Here is an 18,031-nt window from a genome sequence, read left to right on the forward strand (position 1 = left end):
TGCCGTGCAGTCCTGTCACCCCACGGACCTCTCTTTCAGTATCCCTTGCCCTGTTGTACTTTTTAGCTTTGTTAAGATCAGCCTCTGACTACAGCCTCAGTCCCCATGTCCCCTGCACCACCTAGCCTATACCCGTAAGCTCAGTGAGGGCAGGGGTTGGGTTCATTCACTGAATCAGTCACTCAACGAATGAACATCGAGGAGCTGTCCCAGGTGCTGAACAGGTAAAGTTCCTGCTGCTTAACTGTTGGCCACTTTGCTCACTGCTGTATCCCCAGCATAGAAAAGTGAAAGTGAAGTCGCTTAGTCATGTCCGACTCTTTGTGACCCCATGGACTGCAGCCTACCAGGCTCCTCGGTCCATGGGATTTTCCAGGCAAGAGTACTGGAGTGGGTTGCTATTTCCTTCTCCAGGGGATCTTCCCGATCCAGGGATTGAACCCGGGTCTCCCGCATTGTAGGCAAACACTTTACCATCTGAGGCACCAGCACAGAAAGTGAATGGCAAATAAGAAACAAGACTGTCATTAAGTCGAGGTGAAATTTGGCCCTGGGACACTGATGGGGGCATCAAAAGCCAGTTGGTTATTTTGTCAAGTTTTATGTTCACAAGCACCTGTACTCCTGCACCAGCCATGGGTGAGCTGAGCACTGGTTTGCAAGACTCACAAAATAGGGAGCTATCAGATGCTGTGCATTCAATGTCTGCTCTGAGCCATGCTGTGGATTACAGAGCTGACTTGGTGGGGAGGGTTTACTGCTCTCTCAGGTTCAGGAAGTACTCGCAGTGGCTCCAGAAGGCCTGGCTTCCTTCTAGTCCTTTGTCTGTGGCTGACTTCCTGCGTGGGGGACCTTGGGTCATGATCTGCCATCTCTGGGCCTCAGCTTTTGCAGCTGTAAAATGGGGGAGGCTCTTCCTTTAGAGCCAATGCTCAGGCCTGGTGGGGGAGTCAAGCTGTGCCCAGGAGTAGAGGCCACAGTGGGGGCACCTTGAGGCTGTGGGCTTTACTGTGAAATCTCGACTGCTCTGTGACCCCTGGGCTGGGGGCTTTCTGCAGGGGCCCAGGAAGCCTTCTTGGAGCAGGTGACAGGACTTGAGGGTGCTGTGAAGGCTGCCCGGGAGCAGCTGCAGGCGCTGGGCAGGAGTGCCCGCTGTGCCCAGGCTGGAGTGGAGAAGACCTGCATCCAGCTGGCGGACCTAGAGGCAGCACTGGAGTCCTCGGAAGAGGAGATTCTGCATGCGGCCACCATCCTCGAATCTCTGGTACCCTAGGGGACTCCCTCCCCGATCCCTCCGCCTGACTGAGCCTGGGGCATGTCCCCGCTTTGGGAGGCTCAGTTTTCTCATCTGCAGAATAGTGGGTCACACAGTGGCTCCTCTGCCCATTCAGTGAGATGATGTTTGCAAAGCACAAGGCATATTCCAAGTAGACAGTGAATGCCCAGCCAGTGGCAGGCGTCGTTACTGTTGTTTCCAAGCTCTAGGGCTCCGCCCCCTGGATGCTGACTTTGCAGCTGGCTCTGAGCATTTATACATTAAGTGGCATGGCCCAGTTCTCCCAATAACTGAGCCAGATACAGCCCTGAACCTTCAGGGATGGGCCATCAGCTCCCTCTGACTTCCTTCTTTTCTCTAAAGGTGATTCCTCAGGAAGGGCTCGGCCAACCCACCAACTGGAGCAAGCTGGCCACAGAGGCACATGCCCTTGCCAGGAGGTGAGCCCCAGGCCACCGGGAGCTTGGTGAGGTCCTGTTCACAGAACCATGAAGGGAGACCAGCCCTTCTCCTGAGGGCTTCCAGGGTTGGGGCCAGCCCAGTTGAGGTGTCCCCACCCTGAGAAGTTGGAACCATTGAGTACAGGGCTGTATGGTTGGGGAGAGCTGTGCAAGATGCTCACAGCATCTCTGAGCCCAGAGACGTGGGGGTGGGATGCGGGTGGAGCTGCTGTATTGAGATGTAAGCCATGCAAGTCACCTGTTTAAACTGAACAGTTCAATGGTGTTCAGTATATTCACAGAATCATGTTATTATACCATCTCCACAGTCAGTTTTAGAACACTTTCGTCACCACCCCCCCAGAAACATCACTCTCCATTCCTCTTCACCCTCCCCAGCCCCTAGTAACCACTCATCAGCTTTCTGTCTCTAGATTTGCTAACCTGGACATTTCATACACATGGAATCATACACGTGGTCTTTTGTATCTGGCTTCTTTCACTTAGTGTAAATTTTCAAGGTTCATCGGTACTGTACCTTGTGTCAGTACTTCATTCTTTTTTTTTTTTTCACAACCAAATAGTATTATTCCGTGGTTTGAATGTGTCACATTTTGTTTATCCAGTCATCTATTGATGGATATTTGGATTGTTTCATCCTCTGCCTTTAAGGAGCAGCTTAAGATCCTAAAGACACAAGGTCTGAAACAATGTGTCCCTTTGGTTGTACTTTATGAACGGTAGGTCCATTTTATGGATGAGCAAAGAGACTCAGAGAGGTGAAGTGACTTGCCTAAGAACAAATGGTTAGCAATGGTAGAGCCGGATTCAAACCCAGGCTGTCTTGACCACTCTTTTCTGTGCTGTCTATATTAGGGTGACCATATAATCTGTTGTCCAAGCTGAGATTTTACGTGTGATGAAAGGCCTCATTATACATTTTGCCAGGACAGCAGGCATAAGCCCAGTATAACAGGAAGAAGGGGCGTGGGTCCTCTTCCCATCAAGTCTTCGCTGCCTGCCAGGCACAAAGGGTAAAGGAGCCTGGCCCCCATGGCTGCACTCTGCGTGGGATGGCGAGAGGCCCACACAGGGGGTGTGGCTTTGCACCTAAGCCCCGCTCCCTGTGAGCTCCTGGTAATGGTCAGGCGGGTATTTTCACACAGCCACAGGGACACCGCTGCCAAGATTGAGGCCACGGCTCGGAGGGCCCTGCTCGCCTCCAACACCAGCTATGCACTTCTCTGGAGCCTGGTGGAGGGCCGAGCGGCCCTGGAGGCCCAGCAGGAGCTGGAGGACAGGTGAGACCTCCCACGTGTGGGGCGGAGCCTGGGTTGGCTTCCTAGAGCCCACAGGGCCTGACCAGAGGCCAGTGGTTCCAGAAATGCCTGCCTTCCCTTGAGTCTTGATGTTCCCTGGGGTGGGGTGGGATGCCTGGGGTCTTGGGTCTGCTTGGTCGTGAGTTATAGGAACCCACTCATGCCTAGAGGAGGAAATGGCAACCCCCTCCAGTATTCTTGCCCGGGGAATCCCATGGACAAAGAAGCCTGGAGGGCTATAGTCCCTGGGGGTGGCAAAGAGTCGGACATGACTGAGCACACACACTCACGCCTGGGGGTGCAGCTCAGCCTCTGGAGAGAAGGGACGAGAAACGTGAAGGAGGAGGGTCCAGGTCAGCGCCTCCTCCCCCACCCCACCCCCACAACTTCCCCACCCCCACCCCAGGCCCCTGGGGAGTGCCTCTCAAGCACTAGCTTTCTTTTTGGCCCCTGATTCTCTGCTGAGGAGGGAGTGGCCCGCTCCTATCACCCTCATTCAGAGGGTCAGCGAAGACCCACCAACGTCTCACTGAGCCCAAGTGGACTTCCTAGATGAAAGACTCTGATTGGCCCAGCTTGAGTCAGGTGGCCCGTCCTGAACCAATCAGTATGGCTGGGCAAATCACATGACTCACTCCCAGAGGCAGGGGCACTGGTTCTCTAAAAAGGGATGAGGGATGGGAGTGACCTCAGGGCGTGGCTTCCCTCATAGCTCAGTCAGTAAAGAATCTGGCTGCAGTGCAGGAGACCCAGGTTCAATCCCTGGGTCAGGAAGATCCCCTGGGGAAGGAAATGGCAACCCATTCCAGTATCCTTGCTTGGAAAAAAATCTCATGTACAGAGGAGCCTGGTGGGTTGCAGTCCATGGGGTTGCAAAGAGTTGGGCACAACTGAGTGACTAACACTTTCTTTCTCAGGGGTGGACCACTCCAGCAGTACCCTTGGTTGGGGGAACTGGCGGGGGGCAAGATGTGGACAGCTGGACCGGAAAGCTATCTTAGTTGACTGATTATAGCACTTTGGGGAAAAAGGCCCCCAGAGTGATCATGCGACTCAGGGATCTCTCTTTACCTGGAGACCAGCATGCCCAAGGTCACCCAAGGGCGTCAGGGCCTGGGCTGCTATCCCTCTGCCAGTGCCAGGCCTTTTCCTCTTGGAGATTCATCTAGAGGAGCCAGACATTCACATAATGTGTGACTCTCAAGTGGAAACCAAGCGGGAGCCCCTTCAGAAAAGCGTGATTGAATTAAGTGAATGAAGGAACAAGAATGCAGTGACTCTGTGGCCTTTTCATTCATTAGAAAGCTGCCAAGTGGCAGCCAGCTTCTGAGGCCAGCTGCTGGGTACCCACTCCACAGATGGTGGCTCTGCCCGGGAAGTCGCCAGAGCCCTCTTCCATCAGGGATTCCAGTGGGGGCAGGGGGTGCGGCCGGGACAGCGATCGGGAGGCACAGCCTGCACCCGCTCACAAGCCACCCTGCCTCTGTCTCCCCCCAGGTACCAGGAGGTACAAGCGGCCCAGAAGGCGCTGGGCACGGCTGTGGCAGAGGCGCTGCCCGAAGCTGAGAGGGTGCTGGCCGCTGTGCAGCAAGCCGGCGTGGCCGCGGCCCTGCACCTGGCCTCACCTTCCGCCCCAGCATCACCGGTCAGCTCGGCTGTCCTTGGAGCTCCGCGTTGGGTGGGAATAGGGGAGAATGTGGCGGCTGGGAAACCAGTGTGGCCCTGGCCGAGGCAGATGACGTAGCTTATTTTTAGCTCAATAGTGGTTGATTAAAAGATAGGGCACCTCCATGGCCTGGCAGAGTGCCTGACTGGCACAGAGCTCAGCCAATCTTAATTATTGAAAATAATATTAAGGCCGAGGTCCCTTCTCCGTCACCGTGGCATTGGCAATGACACCAGACAGACATGGAGTTAAATCCCAGCCCCACCACTCAAGGTCTGTGACCTTGGCCAAAGCCCTTCCCCCTCTGTGCCTCGGTTACTGTGTCGGATGGAGCTCACCCTTTAGGTTATTTCTGGGCTGTATCCATCACGGGCGGGGAGGGCATTCATGCCTCACCTCTGGATAAATCAGTTCATCATGACTTCTCAGTAATCCTGAAATCCCCAAACTGGGGAGCTGAACTTAAAAAAAAAAAAGACTAAACATATAGAAATGTATCTGGGACCCAGCTGGTTGGGACTGACGGGCCCCAGGCTAAATGCTCAGGGTCCTTGGTTCTCCCGCTGTGTATAAAAAAGGAAAACATGGGTAGTGATATGTCTGGCTCTGAGTGCTGTTCCAGATACTACTAAAGGTGTTAGGTAAGAAGCAGTCCCCACAGAACAGTCTGAGTTCAGAAGTACAGGTTATTGATCCTCTCCATTAACACCTTTCCCCTCCCCAGAGTAAAGCTAGACAAAGGGCCAGTTGGATTGGACTAGATACTGGTTTTCAGGCCCCTTATCCTTAAAAGGAGCCCTACCTCAGATACTCAAACATTCCTAGGAATCACTCTGCTTGCCTCAAACAAACAAAACCAGGAAGTCACTGCTCAGCTAGGATTCATTTCTGCCATAGAAAAAGAAAACGATCTATTGAGGGTGTTTCTCTGACTGGCTGTTTCCAGGTATAAGATTATGAGGAATCCTAATCTACCTACAGTTGGTGGCTTCCCCTGTAGCTCAGTTGGTAAAGAATCTGTCTCCAGTGCAGGAGATCCAGGCTGGATTCCTGGATTGGAAAGATCCCCTGGAGAAGGAAATGGCAACCCACTCCAGTATTCTTGCCTAGAGAATCCCATGGACAGAGGAGCCTGGAGGGGTATAGCCCATGCTGTCGCAATAGTTGGACACGACTTGGCGACTAAACCACCACCACCACCTACAATGGACCAGTCCGTGTATTTAATTCAGACTGGAATTTAGAATCAAGTAGGGAGTCTGAGGGAGGAAACACAGGTCAGGAAGGTCAGCTGAGTTGCCTGAGGCCACGCTTCTAGAAATGGCTGGGGCTGGAATCAGGCCTCAAGTGACAGGTTCCCCAGCCTGGCTTCTCTCGCCCTGGCTCCTCTTCGTCTTGGGGGTCCACATGCAGCCTGACCCCCACCGTCTCTGCCCCTGGGCTTCTCCCATCCTTCTGCCCCTTGAACCTTTCTTGCCTGAGCCCTCCATCTCCCGGCAGCCTCAGAAGTCCCAGGCCGAGGCCGTGAGCCTGAAGGTGCAGACGCTGGAGAAGACAGTCACATCGAGAGAGCACATGGTGACCGAGGCTGCCGGGTCCCTGCAGGCCACCGCCCAGGCCGTGCTGCAGGAGATGGAGCCCCTAACGCAGGTGGGCTCTCATGCTTTGAGGCAGCACCTGGAGGAGGTTGGGGCTGCCCCAGGCGTGATCTGGGGTCAGGGATAGCAGGGGAGGGCGGGGGCAAAGACCAGAGCAGTTCTTTCTGCCCCTCCAGCGCCTCCCCACCAAACTCCAGACAACCTCAGTTAGCATGTGCCAAGGCAGGAGGTCCTGACTGCCTGAGAAGGAGTGAAGGTATGAGAGGAGGCAGGATGGTTAGACAGACAGAGCACCAGCAGCATCCAGGGCCGTGCCTACCAGCCTACGCAGTGTTAATTACGTCTGGGAGGAGTCTCCATTCAATCTTGAATTCGTTAGTTCACTTGCCAGATATTTTAGCGAACACCTACATCACTCCAGCGTTCAACCCCACAGTTGACAGCCCCGAAGCGGAGGGGGTGCTAAGTAATCAGGGAACTCAAGAATTATGGGGTGAATTTAGCCCAACCCAGTGGTTTCCAGACTATTAAGGTATAAGCACCCCTTCAAGTGTGTTTTTTTTTAACTTTTCATCTGAAAATCATTTTAGACTTAGAAAAAAGTTGTGAAGAAAGTCCAAAGAATTCCCCTATACCCTTCACACAGATTCCCCTTCTGTTAGCATTTTACCTAACCACCTTATAAAGATCAGAGTAAGGAAATCAACATGATATTTACACAATGAGCCTGATGTACAGACTTTATTCAAATCCATCATCCACTTATCCCAGCAGTGGCTTATCCCACAGACATCTTTATTGTCCTTTTAAAAACAAGGCTAGGGGGGAAGCTTGCTGCCAGCATCCAAAGAGCTGGGCCTTGTGCCTGTCACACGCTGGGTGAGCTGTGCTGTGTTAGGGTCTCCTGGGGTGGTACTCGTTGATCTAGTCCATCCCCCTGGTCCGGGGAGCAGATGAGGCCGCAGTAGGGTCAGGACCAGACCCCAGTGTGCAGTGACTAGCCCGAGCACAGTGCCTCCCACCTTCCTCTCCCAGGAACGCCTCTGCCAGGCGTTTGGAGTAAGACTTAAGACATGAGGGCTCTTGGGCAGCATCTGGTACCTCTTCAAACCCACATGATTGATTGATTGATTGACCAAAATTCATGTGACATAAAATTACCCCACTCTTTTTTTTTTTTGGCCAGGCTGTGCAGCATGCAGGATCTTAGTTCCCTGACCAGGGATTGAACCCATGCCCCCTGCGATGGCAAGGTGGAGTCCTAACAACTGAAACACCAGGGAATTCCCTAAAATTACCCATTTTAAAGTGTACAACACAGTGGCATTTAGCACACTCACCAAGTTGTGCAACCATCACCTCTCAGTTCGGAAACACTCATCACCCCAGAAGGAAACCCTGGAAGAGGAAACTTATACCCGTCAAGCAGTCACTCCTCAGCCCTCCCTCCCCCAGCCCCCGGCAACCACCAGTCTGCTTTCTGTCTCTGTAGATTTACCTCCTCTGCACGTTTCATACAAATGGAGTCATGTGATACGGGCCCCTTTGTGTCTGGCTGCTTTTGCTTACCGTAATATTGTCCAGGTTCATCTACATTATGGTACATATCAGCACTTCATTCTTTTACATGTGATGATGTGTGAAAGTCACTCAGTCGTGTCTGACTGTTTGCAACCCCATGGACTATACAGTCCATGGACTTCTCTAGGCCAGAATACTGGAGTGAACAGCCTTTCCCTTCTCCAGGGGATCTTCCCAACCCAGGGATTGAACCCAGGTCTCCCACATTGCAGGCAGGTTCTTTACCAGCTGAGCCACAAGAGAAGCCCTGAATAATATTCCACCATGTGGATACACCACATTTTGTGTATCCATTCATCCATCAAATATGTATTCTTTTGAGTATCCAGCCTTATTTAGTGGTGGGTTTCCTTGGTAGCTCAGTCAGTAAAGAATCCATCTACAATGCAGGAGACCCGGGTTTGATCCCTGGGTCGGGAAGATCCCCTGGAGAAGGAAATGGCAACCCCCTCCGGTATTCTTACCTGGGAAATCCAATGGATGAAGGAGCCTGGCGGGCAACAGTCCGTGGGGTCACAAAGATTCGGACACGACTCTTAGCAACTAAACCACCACCATCACCTTATTTAGTGACAGTGGGGAAGAAACTAATTTCCTAGGAGTAAAAGTTGTGTAAGAAACAGATTCTCTGTTTCACATCCTCTTGCTGAGATACAGCAGCATTCTGAAAAGAAACTTTCAGTCATCCATCTTTTTTTTTAGTTCTTCGGTTCCAGTGTTCCTTTAAGATTTTGTGGGACAGATAAGCTCTTGGGAGAGATATTCAAAGTTTAACATTGATAGAGTAGGACAAATCAGGTAGTCCTGGTAAACAGTAGAATTCAGCGTCCGTTTTGGTGCCCTTTGGGGACCTTGTATATGTGGGTTTGGTGCCCACCCGACTTGGCTCTGCCCAGAACACCCCCAGCACCACCTGCCCAACCTCTCCCATCTCTCTCCAGCTGCACCAGGAAGCCAGAGCCGCCCTGACCCGAGCTTCCTCATCTGTCCAGGCTGCCACGGTGACTGTCATGGGAGCCAGGACTCTGCTGGCTGACGTGGAAGGTATGTGTGCCCTGCTTAGCCCCAGGCTCATCAATGCACAAATGCGCATGACAGACACCAGGGATAGGGCCTCACCCTGGGCAGGCCTGGCTGCAGGGGCCAGAGGTCCAGTCACGTGAGCATGAGCCAAAGAGACCGTTCCCTGGGCCTCTCAGGACCTCCCTTTCCTGTCGCTGCTTGTCCCTCCCCATCTCGCGTACCACTCACCCGGTTCTTGCCCACATGGCCATCCGTCACCAGATCACACACAGAACCCCTCAAGAGCAGGTGGGAAGAGAATCTGATGCCATCAGCTGTCCGTCCCTGATCCAGGCCACTCTGGCTCAGTTACCTGGTACAAAAATGGCTGCCCTGGTCCAGTGTCCAGTGGGGCTCTGGGAAGGGATTCGGTGTTGCTCCTTAGAAGGGAGCGTAGGTTGATGCCAGTCCAAGTCTCTCTTGAACTTTAGGAAAATGAGGCCAAGTACCCCCATTTTACAGATGAGTAGACCAAGAAAGGAAATTCTGCTGCATGAAATGTGGAACAGCCCTTAGCCTGTAACTGTTCCGCCAAGAGAGGGTTTGTGTTCAAATAAGTTTAAGAAATGGAACGTGCTGTAGATGTCCCTGAGGCCTTGCAGTGCGCACCTGAGAATACTAAAGGCTCTGAGAAGTCCTGCAATAAAAAAAACAGGTTCACTTTTTATTGGCATGCCTCCATGGAGCATGCGGGATAAGTTCCCCCACCAGGGATTGAAACTGTGCCCCCTGCAGTGGAAGCGCAGATTCTTAACCACCGACCACCAGGGAAGTGCCTCGGGTTCACTTCATATAAACAGTTGACATTATGCCCTAGCATTTCTCAATACCCTGTAGAATTAGGTCTCCCCAGCGTGCCCTTTAAGAAACACCGGTTTTTTGTGTACAAGAAGCAAAATAGATCTAACCTTTGGATTATCCTCATAGAATGGTTATGTACTATTACGTCCTTGAAAATTATAAGGCTTGATTCTTTTTAAAATTTTACTTTGTCTACCATGGGGGGCGGCCCAGAATGAGATGGTTAGATGGTTAGATAGTATCACCCACTCAATGTACATGAATTTGAGTGAGCAAGCTCCAGGAGACAGTGGAAGACAGAGGAGCCTGGCGTGCTGTAGTCCATGGGGTTGCAAAGGGTCCGACATGACTTAGCAACTGAGCAACAACTACAATCATCAGTACCCCTTGGGATAAATTTCCCTTAGCATTTGATCTCAAAGGAAAGGGAGAAGTCTTTCTCTATGGAGAGACACTGCCTTTTATTAGATAATAAAATCCATGTGAATTGTCGAATTTCCCCTTTTGTCCTGGCTGCGAGGAGGCTAACTGGTGGACAGAGCATCTGGCCCTGCACTGGCATGGTCCTGTTTTCTGGCACTTCTCACTCTTCCTCATCCTCCAAGTTACCTATGGCCCTTGGTTTTTCATTTTAATGGTCCAGTTGATCTATCATGCTAAGCTGCCTCAAAGCCTTTGTAGAAATGGGTGGTCCATAAAAACAAAGAACTGAATGGATCTTTCTATATACCGGGCTGTGGCTCCCATGTCCACTGGCCCAGGCATTGACCATCATGTAATCCTGTGACTTGTAAGTAGAGTTGGCCCAAAAGTCCATTTGAGTTTTTCCATAAGATATTCCATAACCGAAAACAAGATCCTCCCAACTGGTTCAGTGGTACAGAATCCGCCTACCAATGTAGGAGACTCAAGAGACTTTGGTTCGATCTCTGGGTCAGGAAAATCCCCTGGAGGAGGAAATCGCAACCCTCTCCAGTATTTTTGCCTGGGAAATTCCATGGACAGAGGAGCCGGGCAGGCTACATACAGTCGATGGGGTCACAGAGTCAGACAAGACTGAGCACACACTCACGCAACCAACTTTTTGGCCAATCTGATATCATAGTATCGCGTCAATCTTTACACTCACAGAGCACTATGTCTCATTTAGGTTTTTCCTGGGTGATCCTGAGAAGTAACACACACAGATCTCGTGTGTCTCACTCCTCTGCTCACATTGTCCGAGGGTCTGGGGACGGTCAGCTTCCGGTGGGGACCTCCTGTCGGGCTCTCCAGGCGTGAGCCCAGCCCTCCTGACACAGCCTCGGCTGGGTTTACAGGAATGAAGCCAAGGTTTCCTCGGCCCAAGGACCAGGCCGCGCTGAGGAGGAAGGCGGCTATCGTCCAGGACAGGATCCTTGCAGACTCGAGAAAGAAGACCAAGCAGGCAGAGAGGATGCTGGGAGATGCGGCTTCTGTCTCCTCCAGGGCCAAGAAGAAGGGCAGGGAAGCCGAGCTGCTGGCCCAGGACAGTGCCAAGGTCAGGGCCAGGGATGTGACTCCTGCGGCATCCGTGTCTTCTGGGCCTGGGGGAGGAGTAGCATAGAGGAGGTGCCCTTCTGTGGGGCAGCTGCCCTCACACATTTGCTCCCTTCTGTGTGCAATGCTGAGTACTCTGCACTTACCAGGGGCTCCCAGGCTCTGAGCTCTGGAGCTTTACACGGGTGACCCTGTTGATTTCGCATGAAAGAGATGTCACTGCAGTCCCCATGGGACGGGCAAGGGACCCTGGGGCCAGCCTGGTTCAGTGGCTTCAATCACATGAGCAGGACTCACACCTCGGTGTGTTGGGCTCTACTCCCTAAACCTCTCGGCTTTTCTTGTTTAATTGGGGCCAAATTTGAATTGATGTGAGTCTCCCCAGCACCTTCACTGGCTTTGTTGCTTGGGTCCCAAGTGAACTGCCTTTATTTTTTTAAGTGTATTCTTTTTAAAAAATTAATTAATTTGACTGAATGGGGTGTTAGTTGCAGCACTCGGGATCTTTCATTGCGGTGCACAGACTCTGTAGTTGTGGCACTCGGGCTTCAGTAGTCGTGATGTGTGGACTTATTTGCTCCGAGGCCTGTGGGATCTCAGTTTCCTGACCGAGGATCGAACCCGTGTCCCCTGTTATTGCAAGGCAGATTCTTAACCACTGGGCCACCAGGGAAGTCCCCTAAACTGCCTTCACAGCTGCCTAGAGAAAGTGCTGGATTTGCAGGCGCCCCCATGCTTGGTTTCTGGTCCTGTCGTTTCGATTTCAGCCAGCTCCTCTCCTCTGCAGCTCTGATTCCCCATCTGTGAAATAGCTGGAGTTTCTCCTCAGAGGACAGATGGGTAGGGTCCAGCAACCTACACTGTGCCAGCATCCGGTACATACCTGGTGAATGAATGAGTGAATGAGCAAACAAATAAATGATCGTGAAGTGATGAAGTGAAGTGATGACCACTTGGCATGATGACCATTAATATCATTTACCTCTAAAAGGACTCTCTTGGGGACTTCCCTGGCAGTCCAGTGGTTAAAACTTCACCTTCCAGTACAGGGGGTGGGAGGTTCAGTCTCTGGATGTGGGGCTAAGATCCCACATGTCTCGCAGCCAAAATATAAAAAAAAAAAATCCATAAAATAGTAGCAATATTGTAGTACATTCAGTAAAGACTTCAAAAAATGATCCACATTAAAAAAACAAACAAACAAACTTAAAAAAGGAAAAGGACTCCTTCCACTCACCCTCCCCTCTCTGCTGCCTCCCACCAACAGCTCGCCAAGGCCTTGCTGAGGGCAGGGAAGCAGGAACACCGCCGGGCTAGCGGGCTCTCCAGCCAGACGAGGGCGACCCTCGGACTGGCCTCCCGGCAGCTGCTGGCCTCAGAAGCACACAGACAGGAGCTGGAGGCGGCTGAGTGGGTACGAGACCCCCATGCCTTTTCCTCCTGGTCCCGGGAACCAGCTGGGAGCCGCTCAAGCTTTTCCTTTCCCCCTGCCCCTCAAAAGGATGGTGCCGGGCTGAGCCAGATGGAACGGCAGATCCGGGAGTCACGCACCTCTCTGGAGAAGGACATCAAAGCCTTGTTGGACCTGCTCGCCAGGCTGGGTAAGGAAACCCCACGGCCGGGCCCTGGCCCCCTGGGTCCCTGGCACGCCTCTGGGATCTTTCTGTGAGGCCCAGTCCAGGGAAAGGTTGTCTCCTAGCCCTCCTATCCATTGCTTCCCGCATCCTGAGCCTTGTGGTCAATTGCAAGCATTTGTAACTGCTCCAGGCCCCCTCACATAAGGCAGGGTTGGGATCTAGAAACAAGCTCACTTTGTGCCTCCAGGGGCTGCTAGTCAGGAGGAGGGAACACTCACTACCTGCACAACACCTGTAGGCACCAGGTGACTGGATCCGCCCTCAGTGGTTGAGGATCTCAGAGAAGGAGAGAGAATGTCACAAGAGCAAGCGTAGCACTGGGGACCAGCTGCTGGCTTGGGATCAGATAGACCAGGATTCAGGTCTGGCACTTTGCCTTCCTGGGCTGTGAGATCTTAGGAAAATCACTCACCCTCTCTGAGCCTCAGTCACCCAGTCTGTGAAATGGGGTCACAGAGGGTAATTTACAGAGTGCTTGCCACACAGTGTGGCGTGTGCGTGCCTGTGTGCTCGGTCGCTTCAGTCGTGTCCAACTCTTTGTGACCCCATGGACTGTAGCCTGCCAGGCTCCTCTTTCCATGGGATTCTCCAGGCAAAAATACTGGAGTGGGTTGCCATGTCCTCCTCCAGGGGATCTTCCCAACCCAGGGATCGAACCCACGTCTCTTACATCTCCTACATTGGCAGGTGGGTTCTTTACTGCTAGTGCCACCTGGGAACTGTGATGAGTCAATAAATCATGAAGGGGACAGCCCCCAGGACTCGGAGCCCTCGAGCAGGGGTGAGGGGCTCGACTGCCTGATAGCAGTTAGGCTGAAGTGCTAAACTTCAGTGAACTTCAGGGAAGCAGTTGGCTTCGCTGGTAGCTCAGTTGGTAAAGAATCTGCCTGCAATGCAGGAGGCCCTGGTTCGATTCCTAGGTCGGGAAGATCCTCTGGAGAAGGGATAAGCTACCCATTTGAGTATTCTTGGGCTTCCCTTGTGGCTCAGCTGGTATAGAATCCACCTGCAATACAGGAGACCTGGGTTTGATCCCTGGGTTGGGAAGATCCCCTGGAGAAGGGAAAGGCTACCCACTCCAATATTCTGGCCTGGAGAATTCCATGGACTACAGTCCATGGGGTCACAAAGAATCAGACACGACTGAGCGATTTTCACTGCTGAAGTGAACAGCATGCCGTTTTAAAACACACAAAACATTAAATTTGCCATTTTAACCATTTTTCAGCATACATTTGAATGGCGTTAGGTACAACATTCACCTTCCCATGTGGCCCATCACCACCACCCATCTCCAGAACTTTTTCATCATGCCAAGATGAAGCCTGTCTGCATTATACACAAAGCCCAGTCCCCCACCCCCAGCCCCTGGCAACCCCTGTTCCACCATCTGTCTCTGTGAATTTGGCGTTGTAGGCACCTCACCTAAGTGGAATCATACAGTGTGTTTCCTCTTGTGCCTGGTCTATTTCACTCAGTGTGACATCCTCAAGGTTTGTCCATGGGATAGCATGCATTTCAATTCTCACTGTCAATAAGCCAAAGGGAAATCAGCATGTTCTGCATTTCGCCTGGACACCAGACCCCCACTCAGCTATTTGCACACACGGTCGGATCTCATTCGAACCTTTCCAGCCAATGACCCTGATGCTCTTGCTATTCTGCAGATGAGGAAACCGAAGCACAGGGAATTTAAATAACGTGCCCGGGGTTCCACAGCCAGTCAGTGGGTCACGCTCAGGTCTGACTTGACTCAGAGTGTGTCCACTTGTAGCCACGAGTCTATACCCACAAGAACTCAGCACACTGGACACGATTCAGCCCAGCCTGAATCAAACGCTGTGTGTGGGTAAAGCCATTCTCACCACTGTTGTCATTCACTCATTTACGCTGGCACTGGGGTTGACCCGGAGGTGCAGGAGTGACCACGCACACCTGGACCCTGTCCCCACCCCCAGGAGATCCAGCTGGGCAGGCAGAGCGGAGGCTGTACGCTTCTCCGAGGCCAGGCTGTTTGGACTTTCCAGTGGATGGTGGGGCCTCTGAGGGTCTTTGCTGGGAGCATCTTCCCTCTGCGTCTTCCCAGCCCGGGCTCAGCTGCTACAGCTGCCTGCCCTCCAACCCAGCCTTCGTGGCCCAGGAAACTCAGGGCCACGGGAGCCTGTGGGGTCCTGTGGGATTCAAAGCCATTTAGGGGACTTCCTTTATGGTGGTCCAGTGGCTAAGACTGTGCGTAGGGGGCCTGAGTTTAATCCCCAGTCAGGGGACTGGATCCCACAGGCGGCAACCAAGCGTTTGTGTGGCCGCAACTAAAGATCCTGCATGCCGAAACGAAGATCGAAAAATCCCACGTGCTGCGACTAAGACCGGACACGGCCTGATTAATTAATTTTTAAAATGCCATTTAGAATTTGTTTCCTTGTCTCCACCACTCTCCCACCTGGCTCAGCTGTCTTCCTGTTGAGTGTCACCTTAATGACAAGCTGACAAAGCCCAGGCAGGGGAGACAGCCGGTGGATTCCATGCCACCATCATCACCAAGTTCCTAGGTGAGCACCCGGCCCCACCCACCTCGTTTCACACTTGGAGAGGCTCCGGGGGAAGTCCTTCACCCCAAGCAGCAGAGCTAATCCAGGCCCCAGGGCCAGGACTAGACCCCCACTGCCCGCTTCCCAGGCCTGCAGCCCCTCCTGTCCCACGCCCCCTCATTCTCATGCCAGAGACCTTTCTTTTCACCTGGTGTCCCTGCATCCCAGGTGAAATCCATCCATAAGCATTCGCTCTCAGCGAATCGACCGCTTGGGGGAGCCAGCAGACACGTGGGGACCTCTCTGTCACACGCTGCTTTGTAGATGAGGAAACCGGGGCTCAGGACTCACCCAAGGTCTTCTCTTCTTTAACAGTAAAAGTAATACCAGTACCAAAGCTTAACAGCTTCTCCATGCCACCTGAGGAAAACTTCCAAGGTTGGCATATAAGCTTCAGTCAGTCAGTCAGTTCAATCGCTCAGTCGTGTCCGACTCTTTGTGACCCCATGAACCACAGCACGCCAGGCCTCCCTATCCATCACCAACTCTCAGAGTTTACCCAAACTCATGTCCATTGAGTCAGTGATGCCATCCAACCATCTCATCCTCTGTCGTCCCCTTCTCCTCCTGCCCTCAATCTTTCCCAGCATCAGGATCTTTTCACACGAGTCAGCTCTTTGCATCAGGTGGCCAAAGTACTGGAGCTTCAGCTTCAACATCAGTCCTTCCAATGAATACCCAGGACTGATCTCCTTTAGGATGGACTGATTGGATCTCCTTGCAGTCCAAGGGACTCTCAAGAGTCTTCTCCAACACCACAGTTCAAAAGCATCAATTCTTCTGCGCTCAGCTTTCTAAGCACATAAGCTTGGTGGGGTACAAACCCAGCCCAGGCCCTCACCTACCTCACCACACTGCCCTCTTGGGCTCTTGCTTTCCTGGTAGCTGGTGGGGCAGTTGGCATCCTGAAAATTTGGGGTTGGGGAGGGCCCTCCATGGGTGGGGAGCCAGCCCCCTCCCTGAGGCTGTCTATGCTCTTCTGTCCAGGGTCGCTAGACACCCACAGAGCCCCAGCCAGGGCCCTGAACGAGACCCAGTGGGCACTGGAGCGTCTGAGGCTGCGGCTGAGTCCCCCGGGGGCCCTGCAGGGGAAACTGAGCCTCTTGGAGCAGGAGTCCAAGCTGCAGGAGCTGCAGATCCAGAGCTTCGAGAACGACCTCTCAGAGCTCCGCGCCGACAAGCAGAACTTGGAGGCCATCCTGCACAGCCTGCCCGAGAGCTGTGCCAGCTGGCAGTGAGGGCTGCTGGGCCCTGAGGTGCCCCCAGACCCCGAGGTGCCCCACTCCCTGGCCCAGGGCCTGCACACCCCCGCAGGTGCGCTGTGCAGACACACCCACCAGAGCCTGCTGCCTGGCACCCTCCCGAGTCCGTGCTCACACCCCCTCCCCTCCGGCAGGAGTGAGTGTGCATTCAGAGTTCACCCAGGCGGCTACGGTGTGCACACCCCCAACAGCGTGCACTCCCTCGCCGTACACGCCTGCACACGCACAGGTACGTGTGGGCACCTGCGAGTGTGCACAGTACACACATGAACTAGTCCATCCGCGTGTGTTGCGCCTCCCCGCTGGACTCTGAACACCCTGTGACACTGACATACCTGGGCAGGGTCGGTACCCAGGAGGCTGAGTCGGGGGCCATCTGCAGAGATCCAGGGTGGGTTCAGCCGGAGCCCGCAGCTCCAGACCTGCCCTCTGTCCTGTAGTGCCCCCACCCCTGACCTATCTGTCATCCACCATGAACACACAGCCCAGCCGAGGGACCAGGCAGGTCAAGAGATGCAAGATGCCAAGGCTTCTCATCAGAGGAAGCTGAGGCCCAGGGCTCCTGGGGCCCTAGGGCAGCCTGCTTGCTTGGCCGGCCGGCCGGGGTGTGGCCCACCCTGGGAAGGGGCCTCGTTGTTGGTTTCAAGGAGTGCCTCCCTTCTCAAGATCCTGGGACTGGGTCGCACTCACTAAAGGAACTGCCCACCCTGGGCTCGAGGCCCCTTTTAGGGTCATGACCCTTTAAAGGGTCCTGGCCTGTCCAAAGAGCTGGGTCTCATGGCCTGAGAGGGCCTGGGTTTTGGAGCTCTTTGTGACCCTGCCAACCCTGGTTGGCCTTTGACCGATCAATACTTCCCAAACTGGCCCCGCAGCCCTGCGGCCCCACCTGCCACAAGGCAGGCCCCGCCAGGTGCTGGGCAGGGAGGCCTGGCTGCCTTTCTACCCTGTCATGCCGGGGAATCCCCATGCGGCCAGGCCCCCTGCCGACCTCTGCCCAGGAGTCTCGGCATCTCCTCCTGGCTCTCTTACCCTTCCCCGGGCCCTCTTCCAGCAGATGGCAGGGCCCTGGCACTGGGAGGGTGGGCGCCTGGCACAGGGAGGAGCCTAGTCCCTTCCCGATGCCCTTCCGGCCTCCCAGGCAGCAGCTCAGACCAACTCTGTTTAACCAGTTCTGTTTAACGCGGTAATAAAGGACTCCCTTACTAGCTGGTGGTGTGCCACTGGTCCAGCAGGGGCCTGGGCTGTGGGTGCACCCAGCGAGTGAGTGGCAGCACATTCGGTGA

The 18,031-nt window shown here is 53.6% G+C and overlaps 1 protein-coding gene across 1 annotated transcript in view; it reads left to right on the top strand.

Annotated features, from left to right (window-relative positions):
• Positions 1 to 18,031, top strand: part of LAMC3 (laminin subunit gamma 3) — a 67,574-nt gene extending 49,543 nt beyond the window's left edge. The window contains exons 19-28 of the mRNA XM_027556589.1: positions 1,059 to 1,264; positions 1,640 to 1,716; positions 2,883 to 3,017; positions 4,533 to 4,680; positions 6,202 to 6,351; positions 8,822 to 8,924; positions 11,063 to 11,262; positions 12,529 to 12,675; positions 12,763 to 12,862; positions 16,474 to 18,031. Of these exons, the coding sequence (XP_027412390.1) occupies positions 1,059 to 1,264; positions 1,640 to 1,716; positions 2,883 to 3,017; positions 4,533 to 4,680; positions 6,202 to 6,351; positions 8,822 to 8,924; positions 11,063 to 11,262; positions 12,529 to 12,675; positions 12,763 to 12,862; positions 16,474 to 16,724 (1,517 nt within the window). The 3' untranslated portion in view covers positions 16,725 to 18,031. The remainder of the gene's footprint in view (positions 1 to 1,058; positions 1,265 to 1,639; positions 1,717 to 2,882; positions 3,018 to 4,532; positions 4,681 to 6,201; positions 6,352 to 8,821; positions 8,925 to 11,062; positions 11,263 to 12,528; positions 12,676 to 12,762; positions 12,863 to 16,473) is intronic.

The sequence above is a fragment of the Bos indicus x Bos taurus genome, chromosome 11, assembly GCF_003369695.1.
Source record: "Bos indicus x Bos taurus breed Angus x Brahman F1 hybrid chromosome 11, Bos_hybrid_MaternalHap_v2.0, whole genome shotgun sequence".
In the NCBI taxonomy this organism is placed as follows: Eukaryota; Metazoa; Chordata; class Mammalia; order Artiodactyla; family Bovidae; genus Bos; species Bos indicus x Bos taurus.